At 38.3% G+C, this 20,322-nt stretch overlaps 1 protein-coding gene and 1 long non-coding RNA gene across 7 annotated transcripts in view; both read left to right on the top strand.

The window, feature by feature from the left end:
• SLC9B2 (solute carrier family 9 member B2) overlaps positions 1 to 20,322 on the top strand; it is a 59,932-nt gene that overhangs the window by 12,929 nt on the left and 26,681 nt on the right. For all 6 annotated transcript variants that reach the window (XR_012516896.1, XM_074396522.1, XM_074396523.1 and 3 more), the window contains 4 exons: positions 723 to 903; positions 10,663 to 10,833; positions 17,770 to 17,912; positions 19,116 to 19,243. Coding sequence is in view for 5 of the 6 variants with exons in the window: in XM_074396522.1 (XP_074252623.1) it covers positions 723 to 903; positions 10,663 to 10,833; positions 17,770 to 17,912; positions 19,116 to 19,243 (623 nt within the window). In the remaining variant the exon portion in view is untranslated. The remainder of the gene's footprint in view (positions 1 to 722; positions 904 to 10,662; positions 10,834 to 17,769; positions 17,913 to 19,115; positions 19,244 to 20,322) is intronic.
• LOC141584027 (uncharacterized) lies at positions 2,166 to 8,098 on the top strand. The gene is made up of 2 exons (XR_012516901.1): positions 2,166 to 6,243; positions 7,026 to 8,098. It is a non-coding gene; the product is annotated as an uncharacterized LOC141584027 (long non-coding RNA).

Genomic DNA, 20,322 nt, shown 5'->3' with positions numbered 1-20,322 from the left:
TTCATATATACCTTATGCAGATAGTCTGAAGGTGATTTTATGCAATATTTTTAATAATTTTCTACATGAAACAAAGTTGCATTTGACTGTTACCTGTTGTGTGAGTTTAGGTGTGGAATTTCTTACTTGTGTGTCATGACAGTGCTCAAAAGTTTCAGATTTTGGCTGGCCAAGGTGGCTCATGCCTGTAATCGCAACAATATGGGAGGCGGAGGCAGGCAGATCATGAGGTCAAGAGATCGAGACCATCCTGGCCAACATGGTGATACCCTGTCTCTACTAAAAATACAAAAATTAGCTAGGTGTGGTGGTGTGTACCTGTATTCCCAGCTACTAGGGAGGCTGAGGCAGGAAAATTGCTTGAACCTGGGAGGTGGAGGTTGCGGTGAGCCAAAATCGAGCCATTGTACTCTAGCCTGGGCAACAAGAGTGAAACTTCATCTCAAAAACAAAAAAAAGTTTCAGATTTTGGAGTATTTCAGATTTTAGATTTCCAGATTAGTGATACTCAGCCAGTACTAAAAATAGTGACAGTGCTAAATACTCCTAGCATAATTCTTATTTCAAGCTGATTAGCTAGTAGTAAAGCTGTATATTTTCCCTACAAAGTGTTACCCTTGATTCTAGTCATAGAAATCTGATTTGTAAGGTGGTGATGCAGTACCTATAAAAATGTGTAAATATGTACAGTTTTAAGGATTTTAAAATTACTTTAAATACAGGAGGAGACAGTTATGAACCTCAAAGGTATAGATGCAAATGAACCAACAGAAGGAAGTATCCTATTGGATAGCAGTGAAAAAAAGCTGCAAGAAACACAAACTGAAGCAAATCATGTACAAAAACTGAGACAAATGCTGGCTTGCCCTCCACATGGTTTACTGGACAAGGTCATAACAAACGGTAAGGATGAATTCAGAAAGAGATGGCAAAAGATGAAGCTGTTATAATGACAGATTCCTAAATAATATGGTTGAAAGAACAGAAAAAAGTTGACTTCTCCCACATATAAAAACTACTTGGTGAACAGTTCACACACATGGGTGGCTCTGCTCCACACATTCAAGGAAAGGATCTAGACTAACAGGACTCCACCATCTTCACCTTGGCTTCCAGGATCACTGTGGTCACCATCATTGTGGGAAGGAGGGGAGAAACACAGATCAAGGACCTTTTCCTTTACCATATCTGAGTAATTTCACAGGTTTACTTTAGGACTATCTAAACACTACATAAATGTTGGTTGTCATTACTTTTAACTAATGAAACTAACATTTTAGCAAACACAACCCCAAGTATACTTCCAAATGAATTCTGTTACTTTGCAAGTAAGAATTATTGGTTTGCAATTCAGCTTATTTTAGTAGAGCTGCTGTTGCATAAGACATTTGGGGGATTTTTCTTTGGGAATTTATGTCAGCAATATTTTGAATATTTTTAGGGTTGTGATGTATTTGTCTTTTAGGAATGAATTTGGTCTTTGGAGGCAGCCAAAGGTTATTCTGCTATCAGTTTGACAAATACATGAAAGTTCAGATTCATTTATACCATATTTTTGTTCAAAAGGGAATTGTGAGGCCGGGTGCGGTGGCTCAAGCCTGTAATCCCAGCACTTTGGGAGGCCGAGGCGGGTGGATCACGAGGTCAAGAGATTGAGACCATCCTGCTCAACATGGTGAAACCCCGTCTCTACTAAAAATACAAAAAAAAATTAGCTGGGCATGGTGGCACGTGCCTGTAATCCCAGCTACACAGGAGGTTGAGGCAGGAGAATTGCCTGAACCCAGGAGGCGGAGGTTGCGTGAGCCGAGATGGCGCCATTGCACTCCAGCCTGGGTAACAAGAGCGAAACTCCGTCTCAAAAAAAAAAAAAGGAATTGTGTGCATATGTGTCTGTGTGTGCTAGGGGATATGTGATATAGTAGAAAAAAGAAGAGATTTGAAAATTATCTATAAAGGTAAATTAGTTGTTTTTTTTCTTTTTAGACAGAGTTTCACTCTTGTAACCCAGGCTGGAGTGCAATGGCGCCATCTCGGCTCACCGCAACCTCCGCCTCCTAGGTTCAGGCAATTCTCCTGCCTCAGCCTCCTGAGTGGCTGGGATTATAGGTACACGCCACAATGCCCAGCTAATTTTTTGTATTTTTAGTATAGATGGGGTTTCACCATGTTGACCAGGATGGTCTCGATCTCTTGACTTCGTGATCCACCTGCCTCAGCCTCCCAAAGTGCTGGGATTATAGGCTTGAGCCACTGCGCCCGGCATAAATTAGTTTTTTTAAGAAGACAATATACTTTTATTGATAGTTAAAAGTTATTGTTTTTTACACTGACAGACAAAATTGTATGTATTTACTTTGTACAACACGATGATTTGAAGTATGTCTACATAGTGGAATGACTAATTTTATCTAATTAACATATGCATTATCTCACATAGCTATCATTTTTGTGATGAGAACATGTTACATTTACTCAGCATTTTTCAGGAATACAATATATTATTAACTATAGTCTCCATGTTGTTCAATAGAACCTCTTAAACTTACTCTTACTGTCTAACTGAAATTTTATATCCCAACAACCCAATCAGTATATATCACCCAATATACTTAAGATACATGGGTGTGTGTGTGTGTTTGTGTGTGTGTGTGCTTTTTTTGTCATGGATCTTTAGATTTAAAGTCTAGAAAATTTATATGTCAAGGCATTGGTCATTGTCTTCCTTGCACTTTCACCTCTCCCCTGCTCCACCACTTTTTTCCTGGAGATAGGATCTTGTTATGTTGCCCAGGCTGGCCTTGAACGCCCAGGCTCCAGGGATCCTCCCACCTCAGCTTCCCAAGTAGCTTGGATTACAGATGTATATCATTGCATCTGGCAAAACTAGTATTAACCTGCCAACTTTTTTTTTTTTTTTTGAGGTGGAGCCTCACTGTGTTGCCCAGGCTAGAGTGCAGTGGTGCGATCTCAGCTCACTGCAACCTCCATGTCTCCAGTTCAAGCAATTCCCCTGCCTCAGCCTCCCAAGTAGCTGGAATTACAGGTGTGTGCCACCATGCCTGGCTAATTTTTCATATTTTAGTAGAGACAGGGTTTCACCACATTGGCCAGGATATTCTCAATCTCTTGACTTCATGATCCTCCCACCTTGGCCTCCCAAAGTGCTGGTATTATGCTACCACGCCCGGCCAACCTGCCAACTTTTAGATGCCTGGAATCTATCCACAATTTTTCACCTTTAAAAATCATATTTTCAAAAGAGAAAATAATTTTAACAAAATATAAAATGAATTGTTCAAAAACATAAACATCCATTCGTAAGCATTATTTAATTTTTGACACATAATTGTACATATTTGTGGGGTATAATATGATATTTTGATACATGTATATATTGTGTAATTATCAAATCCAGTTAATTAGCATATCTGTCACCTGAAGCATTTATTATTTCTTTGTGGTAAGAACATAGAAAATCTTCTATTTTGAGGTATACATTACCTTATCCCTAGCTATAGTCACATTACTGTGCTACAGAACAAACTACTCTTCCTATCTAATTATCACTTTGTACCTGCTGACCACTCTCTCCCCATAACCCCAAGTTCTTCCCCTCCCTAGTCTCTGGTAATCACTGTTCTATTTGCTACTTCCATAAGAACAACATTTTTTAGATTCAACATACAAGTGAGAACATGCAGTATTTGTCTTTCTGTGCCTGACTTATTTGACTTAGCATAATGTCTTCCAGGTTCATCCATGTTGTCACAAATGACAGGATTTCATTCTTTTTTATGATTGAAAAGTATATCATTGTGTATATACCACATTTTCTTTATCCAGTAATTCAATGTTGGACACTTAGGTTGATTCCATATCTTGGCTGTTGTAAAAAGTACTGCAATAAACAAGGGAGTGCAGACGTCTCTTCAACAGGCTGATTTCATTTCCTTTGGATAACATACCCAGTAATAGGATTGCTGGATCCTATGGTAGTACTATTTTTACTTTTTTGAGGACTCTCCATACTATTTTTCATAACGGTAATATTAATTTACATTCCCACCAGCAGTGCACAGGGTTACCTTTTCTCTACATCCTTGCCAACCCCCTGTTATCTTTTGTCTTTTTGATGATAGTCATCCTGATAGGCATGAGGTGAAATGTTGAACATTTCTTCCTATACCTGTTGGTCATTCGTATGTCTTCTTTTGAAAAATTCAGGTCCTTTGCCCATTTTTAAATTGGATTATTTGTTTTCCTGCTATTGAGTTTTTTCAGTTCCTTTTTATTCTGGACATTAACTCCTTGCCAGGTACATAGTTTGCAACTGTTTTCTCCCATTCTGTAGGTTATCTCTTCATGCTGTGGATTGTTTGCTGGGCAGAAACTTTTTAGTTTGATATAATCTGCTTTGTCTGTTTTTGCTTTTGTTGCCTGTATATTTGAAGTCATATCCAAAAAGTCATTGCTCAGACCAATGTCATAGAGCTTTTTCCTTGTTTTTTTTTTTAGTCGTTTCATAGTTTTATGCCTTACTAAAATTTGCCTTTTAAAGCAGATTTAAAGAGTTTCAAAAATTGTGCTGAGGAATAGTAACATCATCGAAGTAAATATATGGATGCCCATATATGTTATGTTTACTGAAAAATGAGACTCAGTTCTATAGTTATACTTTGTGGGCTCTGAAAGACATGTTTACTATTAACATCTGGGACAGTGAAAGCCAAACATAATATGTGATACTTTAGGCTCTGGATATGTTTTTAATGAAACGAAGTCAGGTTACTTTTTTTTTTTTTTTGAGACAGAGTTTCACTCTTGTTACCCAGGCTGGAGTGCAATGGCACAATCTCGGATCACTGCAACCTCCACCTCCTGGGTTCAGACAATTCTCCTGCCTCAGCCTCCTGAGTAGCTGGGATTACAGGCACGCGCCACCATGCCCAGCTAATTTTTTGTATTTTTAGTAGAGACGGGGTTTCACCATGTTGACCAGGATGGTCTCGATCTCTTGACCTTGTGATCCACCCGCCTCTGCCTCCCAAAGTGCTGGGATCACAGGCTTGAGCCACCGCGCCCGGCGGGTTACTTAACTAGCATGGAAGAAAATCTCAAACTTAGAACATACATAGAAAACCAGAATCCAAAAATGTATACTAGCTGATAAGGCAACAGTAATTTAATACCTTTTCTGTTCTTTTTATTTTTTGAAAAAACTTTTATTATTCAAAATGTGGCACATAAATAGTTAAAATGTTTACAGTGAAATACATATGGACCAACATAAAGAATAAAAAATGAAGAATGTAATTTTGAGGCTCATATTTTTAAATTGTATAATCATTCACAAAGAAGCCTGAAAAATGAGATTCATGGGAAATAAACATCTCATTGCTTATTTTTCTGTTTTTCTGTTCCAGAGGTTTCCAAGACAACTTTTGTCCTATATTCTTTTCTGTGTCTATGCAGTATTTATAAGTATTCTTCTTAAAAAGTAGACCAGGCATGGTGGCTCACTCCTGTAATCCCAGCACTTTAGGAGGCTGAGGCAGGTGATCACAAGGTCAGGAGTTCGAGACCAGCCTGGCCAACATAGTGAAACCTTGTCTCTACTAAAAATACAAAAAATTAGCTGGGTGTATTGGTGGGTGCCTGTAATTCCAGCTACTTGGGAGGCTGAGGGAAGAGAATCACTTGAACACAGGAGGTGGAGGTGGCAGTGAGCCGAGATCATGCCATTGTACTCCAACCTGGGCAACAAGAGTGAAACTCCATCTCAAAAAAAAAAAAAAAAAAAAGGAAATCTTACATGTGAAAATCTGTGGTTTTCCATAATTGTAAATGAGAAGTAAATTGTTAACTGATTTCAACATGATTTAGAGAAACTTTATAAACATACCATTTGCTATGTATTTACAACGGTATTTCAAGTAAGGCACAGGGAAAGAGAGTTAGAGGTGTTTTTTTTTTTTTTAACAATCTTGAAGTAGAAAAGAGAAAATAAGAATTTTAATTCCACCTTGCTGAATTTAATATTGACTTGGGTTTATGCTGCAATAAAGGAGAATTTAGTATAATAACTGGCAAATCCTGCTTTCTCAGTCTACCTCTAATATTGCATAGAAATTTTAACCCTTGTAGCTAATTGGAAAATATCAAAAGCCCCTTAGTTATTTTACTGCAGTAGTATCATAAGCCTAGAAAATCTGGAACAATTCTGTGAGGGTTTAGAAAAAGGCACGTTGATTTATAATCCTTTGGATATATACCCAGTAATGGGATTGCTGGGTCAAATGGGATTTCTATTTTTAAGTCCTTGAGGAATCGCCACACTGTCTTCCACAATGGTTGAATTAATTTACATTCCCACCAACAGTGTAAAAGTGTTCCTATTTCTCCACATCCTCTCCAGCATCTGTTGTTTCCCGATTTTTTAATGATCGCCATTCTAACTGGTGTGAGATGGTATCTCAATGTTGTTTTGATTATAAATCATTCTACTACAAGGACACGTGCACACGAATGTTCATTGCAGCACTGTTTACAATAGCAAAGACCTGGAACCAACCCAAATGCCCAACGATGATAGACTGGATAGGGAAAATGTGGTACATATACACCATGGAATATTATGCAGCCATCAAAAACGATGAGTTCACGTCCTTTATAGGGACATGGATGAACCTGGAAACCATCATTCTCAGCAAACTGACACAAGAGCAGAAAATCAAACACCGTATATTCTCGCTCATAGGCGGGTGTTGAACAATGAGAACACATGGACACAGGGAGGGGAGCACTACACACTGGGGTCTGTTGGGGGGAAATGGGGGAGGGGCGGGGGGTGGGGAGGTGGGAAGAGATAGCATGGGGAGAAATGACAGATACAGGTGAGGGGACGGAAGGCAGCAAAGCACACTGCCATGTGTGTACCTATGCAACAATCTTGCATGTTCATCACATGTACCCCAAAACCTAAAATGCAATAAAAAAAAAAAAAAAAAAAAAAAAAGAAAAAGGCACGTTGAATTCCATCTTTAGCAGTATGGTAGACGACTCAATGAGCAATCCTGTCACAAACCAAGGAAATCATCTGAAGAAATATTTTAAGTCTTTTGAAATAATCTGTCAGGAAAACAGGGAATCATCGGATACCAGAACCAAAGTGTAAGTAGAAGAGGTCAATAAGCACTCAAGGTGGCTCCACCCTGGAGTTTTCTAAACCTCAGGGAACTTGAAATTGATTCTGAGAGTGCTGAGAGCACAGGAGGCTAAGCTACAGCCTGCCCAGGTTGGGAGAATTCTAACAACAACAAAAAAAAAGCATTCTCCTTCACCCACATAAAGTTGAAACCGAATGTGATGGCAAATTTGAGGTAAACCTATTCTGCAGGTGGGGCCTGTAACTAAACGCGTCTCAGTTGTGGTTGCTGGCTAGGGCAGGTGTGGAGTCTCCAATCAAAATGTTTAACTTCATCCTGATTTGTCTTCAATTTCACAGAAACAATTCAATTTGAAAATGTATCTATTTTCAGACAACATTTTCAGATGGTCCCAGATGGTAAGCTTTTAAGTACATGGTAGAAGTAAATTAAGATCCCCTCTGGGAAAACTCATTCAACGAAGGTTCCAACAAAGTTGGACAGAGTTCCAAGGGAGAGCTTACTGTTGCAAAAGACAAACTAAAAAGTTTACTTTTAGACAGAGTTTCAAGGGAGAGTTCACTGTTGCAAAAAAAAACAAACTAAAATAAAACTACAACATGCAAAAGGAAACAAAACTGATTTCAAAAAGGTGCATTATCAGAAATAGAATATAAAACATTTATAAAGAAGTTAAGAATTAGAAAACATGAGTAAAAAACAAATAGCTATTTTAAAAATGAATAGATTTGAAGAACCAAGTTGAACTTCTAGAAATGAAAGCTATAGGATAGTAGTTGAAATTAAAAACTCAATGGACAAATTAGGCAGCAGAATAAGTAAAAAAAAAAAAAAAAAAGGTGAACTAGTGGATAAATCTGAAGAGATTACCTAGAATGCAGTACACACAAAGATAAAAAAATATGAGAACTAGGGTTAGTAACATAGAAAAGGAGAATGGGAAAGAGGAAAACATTTGAAGAAATAAAGCCTAAGAATTTTCCAGAATTGATTTTAAAATAAAAATTAATCCTAAGCAAAACAAAAGGAAGTCACACCTAAACACATCATACTGAAATCAAAGCCAAAGAAAAAGAGAAGATATTAAAAACGAGTAAAAAAAAATTCCTTTAAAAAGCTGAAATTAGGCTCTTCAAAACCAGAAAAACCAAGGAATATTATTTTCAAGGAACAGAGAGACAATAATACTGTACATAGAATTTAAGATAAAACTGGGATATACCTAGAAAAATTGTATTTTAAGAATGAGAATAAAGATAATTCCAGACAATAAAACTAAGAATTTACTACAACAGATTCTCCTGAGAAATACAGCATGCTGTGTTACAGAGTACAGTATTTCTATATCATGAATTAGCTCATATGCAGTGGTGAATAGGAGAATTGTGTCAGAGTGCATGGAATTTGCAGTTTTGTGTATAATTTTTCCTGATCCATTAATATCTTGTATCGTTAAGCAATAGCAAGTGAAGGCAAAGTGAATTGGGGGAAAAAAGACCAAATATATGCTTTCTTACAATGAAAGATAAAGCCTACCCTGCATGAGGACCTTTTAAAAGATGAAATCTCGGCCGGGTGTGGTGGCTCAAGCCTGTAATCCCAGCACTTTGGGAGGCCGAGGCGGGTGGATCACGAGGTCAAGAGATCAAGACCATCCTGGTCAACATGGTGAAACCCCCGTCTCTACTAAAAATACAAAAAAATCAGCTGGGCATGGTGGCACGTGCCTGTAATCCCAGCTACTCGGGAGGCTGAGGCAGGAGAATTGCCTGAACCCAGGAGGCGGAGGTTGCGGTGAGCGGAGATCGCGCCATTGCGCTCCAGCCTGGGTAACAAGAGCGAAACTCCGTCTCAAAAAAAAAAAAAAAAAAAAGATGAAATCTCTGTAGAAGTACTGTCTTTTCAAGCAATTAGTAACTGGTTTAAGGGCTTCAAGGACTCAAACATTCTACAGAATTAAGCTATCTAATAAAACTACACATGTGGATAAAGGGGCTTAAGAGTACAAGCTGATGTAAAGAAGCTGCCAACGCTTTTCCTTTCATTGACTTCTTTTTTTTTTTTTGATGCAGAGGGCTACAGTATGGATCAGATTTCGATGGGACTGCTCTCTGCTTAAAGAAAATACCCTCGAGAATCTCCATCCTGAAGTAGGCAATGTGATGCCAGGTTTGTCTGTAAAGAACAGACTGCCTGCATGGGACACGAATGTCAGTGTAGATCCATCTGTGCTAAGACTTTTATTAGTATTCTTTTGGTTTTTCTTAGTGCTTTGGTCACCAGTTTTGAGTGGTCTGCCCCAACTTTGTTTTCCCCATTACTTTCCAATTTTTAGTATACAGGTTTATAAAACACAAGTTTTCAAACAAGCAAACATTTCTTTTTTTTTTTTTTTTTTTTTTTTTTTTTTTTTTTTTTTTCAGGCAGGGTATTGCTGTGTAACAGGCTGGAGTGCAGTGGTGCAACTGTAGCTCACTGCATCCTTGAACTCCTGGCCTCAAGTGATCCCTGCATGAGCTTCCTGAGTAGCTGGGATTACAGAATCACATCCAGCTAATTTTTATATTTTATATTTAGTAGAGATGAGATCTCACTATGTTGCTCAGACTGGTTTCGGACTCCTGAGCTCAAGCAATCCTCTTGCCTTGACCTTCCAAAGTGACAGGACAAGCATGAACCACCATGCCTGGCCTATTTCACATTCTTATGGAAATGCTTTTCCCTAAATGAGACACTTTAGGTAGCAGGATAATTGTCCCCGATGAAAAATTTGAGGCCAGATAAGATGGTTCACACCTATAAACCCAGCACTTTGGGAGGCTGAGACAGGATTGCTTGAACTTGGGAGTTGAAGACCAGCCTGGGTAACACAATGAAACCCTGTCTCTACTAAAAAAATTTTAAGAAGTTAGCCAGGCATGGTGGTACACACCTGTAGTCCAGCTACGTAGGAGGCTGAGGCAGGAAGGTGATTTGAGCCTGGGAGGTTAAGGTTACAGTGAGCCATAATCGTGCCACTGTACTCCAGCCTGGGCTACAGAGACCCTGTTTCAAAACAAAAAAAAAAGTTTGAAATGCCGTGATGAATAATGATTTCAAAAAAGGTAACTTTATAGATAATTCTAAACAAATATTGACTAAAAAAGAAATAATAATGTCTAATTCAAGGCAGAACTAAATAAATTTGTGGTAAAATTATAAAGACAAATAAGTGAATGGTGAAAAAAAAATCAGTGGTTCCTTCTGGCAGGGTAAAGGGAGATAGATGAGGAGGGGCAGATAGACAAATTCATAAGTACTGGTAATATCCTATTTATTAAGATGTTGGTAATTACCCAGTTGTTCATCTTACTGATACTCTTTACAGATTAAACATGATTATAAATATTTACATTTTCATTCAGTATTTATTTTTAGAAATTATTTTAGATTGTGTTCAAAACCTGCATGTGACGACTGATTGATAGTAACTAGTATTCCTGGTTTATTTCAGTTACCATCATTGTTCTTCTGTGGGCTGTCATTTGGTCAATTACTGGCAGTGAATGTCTTCCTGGAGGAAACCTATTTGGTATTATAATCCTATTCTATTGTGCCATCACTGGAGGTAAACTTTTGGAGCTTATTAAGTTACCTACATTGCCTCCACTGCCTTCTCTTCTTGGTAAGTGTTAAATGTTTCCTGTTTTCTTCAGAGTAAACCATATTTTTAAAATAATAGTTTGGAAAGCTTTGGGAAATGAAGGAATAAAATATTTCTGTATTTGCCATGCTGGAGCCAAAAGCCAGTTGTTAAATTTTGAGGAGTCCTGTGATCCAGTTGTTAAACATGGCACTTTAAAAAGTTAAATTATCCTGGCCTGGGTGCTGTGGCTCATGCCTGTAATCCCAGCACTTTGGGAGGCCAAGGTAGGCAGATTGCCTGAGCTCAGGAGTTTGAGCCCAGCCTGGGCAACCTGGTGAAACCCCATCTCTACAACAAAATACAAAAATTAGCCAGGCTTGGTGACTGTAGTCCCAAGCTACTCAGAAGGCTGAGGTAGGAGGATTGATTGAACCCGGGAGGTCAAAGCTGCCATGAGCCATGATTGCACCACTACACTCCAACCTGGGCAACAGAACAAGACCTAGTTGCAAAAATATGTACATATACGAACTTCAAATTAAATAACTGACATTAAAAACAAGCAGTCAGTGCTCAACACGGATCACTTCCTAATGTTTTACTCCATTTCCCCTCACCTGTGCTCTTGAGATTATGGAAATACTACATAATGGTGTACCACCACCTCTTCCCAACTCCACTTTCAGTGACATTATATTGTAGCTTAAAATCGGCCATGGTAGAAGTATTTGTAACAAAAAAATCAGCAAATGCTACAAATCAAGATTTGTCATTGTGTAAATCACTTACATCATTGACAGAGTGAAGTTCTGACATGTATTTTTATTGTTTCATTTTCATCTTATTCATTAATATAAGCGAAAATATCTAGTAACATTCTTGGTGAACCTGCACTCCCTCATCTATGATGTGTGACTTCTTTGCTGAATTAGATAGTACGCAGCCACTTGTTTGTAGTCTGATTCTGTCAAATATTGGCAGAACTGCAACCATAGTTGGTTATGGACACAGAAGTTTGAAAAACATCAGTGAAAACATTCTATGAGAAGAAATTGGCTATATAGAATTTACAGTGGAGACTGTATATTTGTAAACTGTGTGCTGCACATCCTTTATATCAGTAAAATTTAATAATGTATGTGCCTATATAAAATGCATCCATTTTTGGTAAGCCACTTGTTAAGCATTTACCAGCACACCATTGGGTATATTTAAAATATATTGGCCGAGCATGATGGCTCACGCATATAATCCCAGCACTTTGGGAGGCCGAAGCGGGTGGATCACCTGAGCTCAGCCTGGTGAAAATCCATCTCTACTGAAAACAAACATGGTGAAACTCCGTCTCTACTAAAAATACAAAAATTAACTGGGCATGCTTTAATCCCAGCTACTTGGGAAGCTAAAGCAGGAGAATCGCTTGAACCAGGAAGGTAGAGGTTGCAGTGAGACAAGATCGCGCCACTGCACTCTAGCTTGAGTGACAAGAGCAACACTCCATCTCAAAAAAGATAAAAGTAAAATAAAATATTATGATTCTTGAAGACATAGCTGAAAATACCCCTTAGAGACAATGAGAACTGCCCAAACAAGACATATACACAAGTTAGTCTTAAAACTAGATGTGATGCATTTAATGCTTCTTCAAAGAATTCTGCATTATAAAATTTGTTTACCACAGAGACATTTTGTGTTCATTTCTAAAAGATTTATTATCACCCAGTTTTAGTAAAAAAAAAACCACCTACCTTTCATACATGCATATATATTTGCACATATTTCCTGAAGAGTTTTTTTTTTTTTTTTTCTGTTAGCTATATGAGTGAGAACAATCAGGATTGACTAACAGACACCAGTACTATTTGCTTCTCAACTTGTGGCCAGTAATTAAAATTAAATATAAAAAGAAGTAGAATTATTTATCTCTTACTATGCCCCATTTCTCAATGTATTTCTAATTTTAGGTAAAACTAAAGTATTCCACTTAATTCATATTATTTCTCATGGATGCTTTTTGGTCTTTAAAGTTATTAATTGAATTACTATTAAAATGAATTGCTTCTTAATATGCCTGTATGCTAGAATAAAGGGTTGGCAGACTAATTCTTTTTATAAATTGAATGTTACTTGGAACCTACCCATGCTTATTCGTTTCCGTATTGTCTATGTCTGCTTCACGTTATACTGGTAGAGTTGTAAAGTTGTAACAGAGACTGTATGACCCACAGAGCCTAAGATATTAATTGTCTGGCCCTTGTATCAAAATTAGTGACTTCAAACTTTATTGTACAGAGGATGACCTTGGAATTTTTTAAAATACAAATTCTAATTAAGTAGGTCCTTGCGGCCTGAGATTCTGCATTTCTAAGCTCTAAGAGCACATTTTATATAGCAAAATCATTAATTCTATAACCTGGCTGCACGTAAGAATCTCTTGTTGGTTTTTTTGCTTTGTTTTGTTTTGTTTTTGAGGCAGAGTCTCACTTGCACAGGGTGAAGCGCAGTTGCACAATCATGGCTTACTGCATCCTCGACCTCCTGGGCTCAGTCTTCCTGCCTCAGACTCCCTGGTAGCTGGGACTACAGGCACATGCCCCTACATCTTTTTGATTTTTATAGAGACGGGGCCTCACTTTGTTGCTCAGGCAGGTCTTGAACTCCTGAATACAAGCAATCCTCCTATCTTGGCCTCCCAAATTGTTGGGATTACAGGTGTGAGCCACTGTGCCAAGAATCACCTATCTTTAAAAAGCTGATCCTTTGGGAGGCCAAGACAGGCAGATCACAAGGTCAGGAGATCAAGACCATCCTGGCCAACATAATGAAACCCTGTCTCTACTAAAAATACTAAAAATACAAAAAAAAAAAAATTAGCTGGTCATGGTGGCATGCACCTGTAGTCCCAGCTACTCTGGAGGCTGAGGCAGAAGGATCGCTTGAACCTGGGAGGCAGAGGTTGAAGTGAACCGAGATCATGCCACTGCACTCCAGCCTAGTGACAGAGTGAGACGCTGTTTGAAAAAAAAAAACAAAAGCTGATGCCTAGGTCTTACCCCAGAGATTCTGAATTAATTCATGTGGTGTATGGCCCAGATATCAGAAGTTGTAAAAAAAACTCTCCAGATGATTCTAATGTGCAACCTATGTTGAAGACTGTTGTTCTAGGCACATGAAAATGCCCATTATACCCCATTTGTCATTTTTTTACTCCATGCCTATTGCAAAAACAAAATATACCATGTTGCAAAAAGATGTAAAGTCTTGGGATTTGTGGATCAAATGAAATCTCCCCTAAGGTAACTGAAATCATTCTAAAAAATTACATACATATTTCACCATCCTTTTTAATAGTTGTATACTTACATAGAGGAAAAAATTTTACCTGTTCTTATTATATTAAGGCCAGTATCCAAAACTGAAGCATTATCTGAACCCATAAAGGAAACTTATTAAGACAAAATATATGTGTGATTGACTGAGAGAGAGAGAGAGAGAAAGAGAGAGAGATTAAGTCTTGCTGTGTTGCCCAGGTTGGAGTGCAGTGGTGCCATCTCAGCTCACTGCAACCTCAACCTCCTGGGTTCAAGCAATTCTTCTGCCTCAGCCTCCCAAGTAGCTCAGACTACAGGTGCATGCCACTATGCCCAGCTAATTTTTTGTATTTTTGGTAGAGACGGGGTTTCACCATGTTAGCCAGGATGGTCTTGATCTCCTAACCTCATGATCTGCCTGCCTTGGCTGCCCAAAGTGCTGGGATTGCAGATGTGAGCCACTGTGCCCAGGCACCTGTTCAATATTTCCAAGAGTTTAATTGAAGAGATTGTCAGGGATGGAGTATGAGTGAGCAATTCTGATTCCTGAAATAAACTTGAAAATAGCTTCCCTTTGGAAGAGAAGGCAAATCATTATTGAAAATATTTCCATATTACAAATTACAAAAAAAAAAAACCATGGAAGTATATGAAATCAGATTGGTCATGTGTTGATAATTTTCATAATACAAATTTTTAAAAGAGAACAACACTCCTCTATCAAGGAAGATGTTCTTTCCTCCAAGGGAGGCCCTAGAGGCAAGAGTGGAGACACATGCCAAATCAAAATCAGGTGGTCACATTACATCAACCAGACTACTAGCAAAAAAAACAGTCTCTCAGGGAAACTCTTCTCCCAGGAATGAAAAATGCTCTCTCAGGCCAGGAGAGACGGCAGTGGCTCATACCTGTAATCCCAGCACCTTGGGAGTCTAAGGTGGGAGAATCGCTTGAGCCCAGGAGTTTGAGACAAAAACACCTCTTTACATAGTTTTGTGTTCTTTTTTTCTTTTTTTTTTTTTTTTGACAGAGTTTCACTCTTCTTACCCAGGCTGGAGTGCAATGACGTGATCTCGGCTCACCACAACCTCCGCCTCCTGGGTTCAAGCAATTCTCCTGCCTCAGCCTCCCGAGTAGCTGGGACTACAGGCACGCGCCACCATGCCCAGCTAATTTTTGTATTTTTAGTAGAGACGGGGTTTCACCTTGTTGACCAGGATGGTCTTGATCTCTTGATCTTGTGATCCACCCGCCTCGGCCTCCCAAAGTGCTGGGATTACAGGCGTGAGCCACCGCGCCCAGCAGTTTTGTGTTCTTCTTAGGTTATTCCATTTGATTTCAGGTCATTGTATGCCATAATTAATTTAGGAGTTGTTTAGACACACATTTTAAATTTCTTTAAAGAGCTATTGTCATAATAATGGAATGTAAACATTAGTGCAGCATTTTTAGCTGGTAAGTCATCAATATATATAAAAATGATATATACCTGTACCATAGACCTAATATTTCCACTGATAGGAATTATAATATGAATATAGTTATGCAAACCTACAAGTATATAAGCTCCATATGGACAAGGACCCCATTAGTTTAGCTCAGGAGTTCCCAAACCCCAGGCTGCAGAAGGAGGTGAGTGAGCATTACTGCCTGAGCTCTGCCTCCTGTCAGATCAGCAGTGGCATTAGATTCTCATAGAAGCATGAGTTCCATTGTGAACTGTACATGCAAGGAATCTAGGCTGTGCGCTCCTTATGAAAATCTAATTAATACCTGGTGATCTGAGGTGGAAGGCTTCATCCCGAAACCGTTGCCCCTGTCGTCCATGGAAAAATTGTCTTCCATGAAACCGGTCCCTGGTGCCAAAAAGTCCGAAGCGAAACTCCGTCTCAAAAAAAGAAAAGAAAAGAAAAGTCCGGAGACTGGTGATCTAGTTCACTTCTTTGTTACTAGGATCACATACAAGGCTAGCATGTAGCAGGCACTTAAATACTTGATGTATGAATTGTGCTTATTTCAGCACTGTTTATAATGAAAAACCTGAAAGTTTCCTTAAAATCTGTTAATAGATTAGTGGTCCAAAAATTATGAAACTTCCAAACAGTGAGATACTATTGCAGCTATTAAAGGAGAATAAAGGAAATGCGTATGTGAGAAAATGTGCAGGATATATTATTAAATGGGAAAACAAAACAAGCTGCCCAGCGGTGTATAAGCGTCCTATTTGTGTCCAGCACAAAAGAGCATATACATACAGAAATATGCTTGAATAGTTACAGAAACTTTCTGGAAAGGCACAGAAGACCCTCAACAGTGAAAAAACATTCAAAGATGAAGATGGAATGTTGCAGTTGGGATACAGTATGTACTTGTCACTTTACCTTTGTCAACAGTTTCTTAATTTTAACATGTGCGTATATAATTCATCATTATTTCTTCCAAAAACCAAGTCTGTTCATACTGTTGCCCAATAAACATTCCAGAAAGACTGTTACTGCAGCATTCAGAACTTAGAGTCTTTCCCGTAGGTAAATGGCAGTGATGAGAGATGAGACGTCTGGCATGATGCTTTCATGCGCAGCAGGTCACAAAGAGCTCTACTCGCAGGTTGTCTCTCTTCTCCCATCTTGCGTCACAAAATATACTAACTTCGGTAAATTTATTTAGTTGTTTGAAGTGTGCTGCTTATAAGGACAAGGTGAAAAGAGGGCACTGCGGGAGAAGCATGGAGGGAAGAGGCTCACAGTCTCTCACAGAAACCTTTCCCTTTGTGTGGGCATGTGGTATCAATGAAGGCAGAATTTCCTCACAAACTACTCAGTTCCCTCAGTTGCACTCAACTACTTGTAGTTTCCAGAGTGAGTCACTTTTTCTTCTACCTTTGAATAAACGACTGTCTTTTCCAGAAACTTCTCAACTCCCCCAGCCATTTCTTCCTCCCCTTCCCCCTTCTCTAAATACCCCTTCCTGCCTCAGCTCATATAACATCCCCCTCATGCTTTCATAAAATTGATATTGTCTGCTTGTCTTATTCCCTAGAGGCTGAAAGCTTGTTGAAATGTAGTCCATTATTATATGCATGATGCACACTCTAGTGTCTAAACTACTGAAGGCATTCAGTAGAGCTGAATGAGCGAAAGAAGTCACCAGCTGACATCACAGGGCAATGTCCATTTCATCATAATTGATATCTAAAACCTTTGCAAAGTAGGTTATATGTCTCTTATGAAATTATTGAGTCTGAAGGTAAAATAGAATCCATGGAAGTATTTCTTGATATTTCAAGTAATCTGACATAGCAAATAATTTCAGGAGCTGTTTGCCGTTTGCACACAAGGGGATGACTGAACTGGCATTGTATTTAGATGTTAAAAAAACATTTTAAATTTAGAATTTGATCATACTATCTATCTAAATGCTGCATCTTATCTCCCTTTTAAGTTCAGTTATTTTGTATTATTATAATCTATCTTTTTTCTGCACATTATTTTCTTAGCTGTTTTAATTTATTAAACTATTTTTTAATTAAAAGTTTAACTTAATTTCTTCTAAGCATTAGTGAAGTGGTTCCTGGGATTATATAGTAGTGTCTATAAAATTAAAATACTAAAAATATTTTCTGTATTTGAAAACTAACTAGACATGTTTGATTTCTTCATTCAAGGCATGCTGCTTGCAGGGTTTCTCATCAGAAATATCCCAGTCATCAATGATAATGTACAGATTAAGCACAAGTGGTCTTCCTCTTTGAGAAGCATAGCCCTGTCTGTCATCCTGGTTCGTGCTGGCCTTGGTCTGGATTCAAAGGTATGATGTGTCAATTTCTCATTATTAAATAGGAATTTAGTTTCTTCAATACTTTAGATATTTAGAATCACTAAGCATTAGGAAATGGATATGGACACTTTGCATGACATTCTTGAGCATAGAATAGAATTTATTTCATGGAGAATTGTTTTGCACATAGGACCTTGTGCTTTACAATAACTCAAAAGATGGTCTCATTCTCTTGCTTTTTGGTTTTTTTAAGAGGAAGTCTTGCTCTGTCGCCCAGACTAGAGTGCAATGACTTGATCTCAGCTCACTGCAACCTCCACCTGCCAGCTTCAAGTGGTTCTCCTGCCTCAGCCTCTCAAGTAGCTGAGATTACAGATATGCACTACCATGCCCCACTAATTTTTGCATTTTTAGTAGAGACAGGTTTTCACCATGTTGGCCAGGCTGGTCTCAAACTCCTGACCTCAGGTGATCAACCTGCCTCGGCCTCCCAAAGTGCTAGGATTACAGGCATGAACCACCCCACCCGCTAGTCTCATTCTTTTTCCTGGAGAAAGGTAGAGTCCGTATATGGGGAGAGCACCAAGAATAAAGGCCCCACTTTTCTCTGTCATTATATAGACCATGGTTATAAATAATGCTCATAGGGGAGAAAACAACATATTTTTGGTTTGTGAATCCCTATACAAGCATTCAGGGCTAACTATACCAGCTCAGGAAACTGCCTAATGAATTTCAAATATGCTTTTTTAATTATCTTTGTTTTCATGTATATCTTTGAACACAGAAATGAGTGTCCTTGGGGGATGAAGCTCTTCATCTTAGCCTCATTCCGGGACCACAAGTTATAAATAAAACTAATAATGAGAGTGTTAAATTAGCTAGAGATTATGAACACATATGCTGAAAGCAGCCTGCCTGGATTCAGACCTGGACCCATCATTCAGTTTCATGGTCTTGGGCAAATGACTTTAGCCTGTGACTTTTCAGATGAGGGTATCTAAAAAAAAAAATGGAGATAATAGTATTACCTGACTTATAAGGTTGTAGTGAGTACTAAATAAGCTGTCTTAAAACACCTGGAGTGCTAAAATGTTTGTTAAATAAAACTCATTACCTTGAAAACTCGTGATGACCCAGACATGGTTCATATACTGAAAAGAAAGCATGGAAGGTCATCTTCTCTGCGCATCTTCAGAAGATTACATTAGGATGTCTATTTTTCTATTTCAGGCCCTGAAGAAGTTGAAGGGTGTTTGTGTAAGACTGTCCATGGGTCCCTGTATTGTGGAGGCATGCACATCTGCTCTTCTTTCCCATTACCTGCTGGGTTTACCATGGCAATGGGGATTTATATTGGGGTAATTATTATTTATTTGTCATAAGACAATATGTAGGGATATTTAGGGCTTTCCCTGATTCCATACAAGAGAATGCATAATAGAATTTTCTTATAGACGTTGGAAAATGCAAGATAGATGTTACAGCATAATCTAAATATTCTAACTTCAAAATATAGTTTATGTGTTATTAGGCACTAACTCTTATAGTTAGCACCTACTATTCAAACTTTTGAAGAAGTCTTGGTCCTTTGCCTACACCTGATTCCATGCCTGTTAAAGAGACACCAGATTTCACCTAAAGTATGCACAAAGGATAATGAACACAGCAACAGTGATCAGCAGCTACTGTTGTTTTCCTCCTTCCACTGTCAATTCTTTACTTCCAATGGTTAAGGGCCACACAAAGTAAATAAATTAGAAAGGACTTAGTGAGAATTTCGTGCTAATAAGTCAGCAAGAAATAAGAAGTTCTTCTCATGGTTAAGACTCTTGAACTCTACTCCCTGGATTCAAATCCCAGCCCTGTGATTTTCCAGGGTGTGATCTTTAACAATTATTTAATCTCTCTGTGTCTCAGTTTCCTCAATTCTAAAATTAAGATAGAATATATCTATCTTATAGGGTTGTCATGAGGATTAAATTAGTAAATATGTGTAAAGTGCTCAAAATGGTGTCTGGTACATAGTAAGTACTGGTAAATGCTTTCTGCTGTTACAACTGCTGTTATTACTGGCATCAATGTGACTGTCATATCGTTTTCTTCTAATCTGTTGCCTTATTTGACATAGCAGTCCCTGATAGAAGGTCCAGCATCACTGAGTTCCAAATCAGAAAATCCATGCATTGTTTTTCAAACTTCGTAACATGAATTTTTTTGTTCAAAAAAGCCAGCATTCTGGACTTACCCTCATTAGGCCTTCTATACCAATAAAAATACATTTTTAGGCAACCTAAGTAGTCTGAAGCAGGTTGTCTGTGGCTACATTTTGAAAAACAGTGTTCTATAGAAGTTTTACACATACATGTTTTTCTGGATTCATGCTTCTCTGCTATTTGAACGACTGCAGTTGTCCAAAGTATAACCCTTAAAAAAGTGG

Source organism: Saimiri boliviensis, chromosome 3 (genome assembly GCF_048565385.1).
Source record: "Saimiri boliviensis isolate mSaiBol1 chromosome 3, mSaiBol1.pri, whole genome shotgun sequence".
NCBI lineage: Eukaryota > Metazoa > Chordata > Mammalia > Primates > Cebidae > Saimiri > Saimiri boliviensis.
This window is presented reverse-complemented; position numbering and strand designations above follow the sequence as displayed.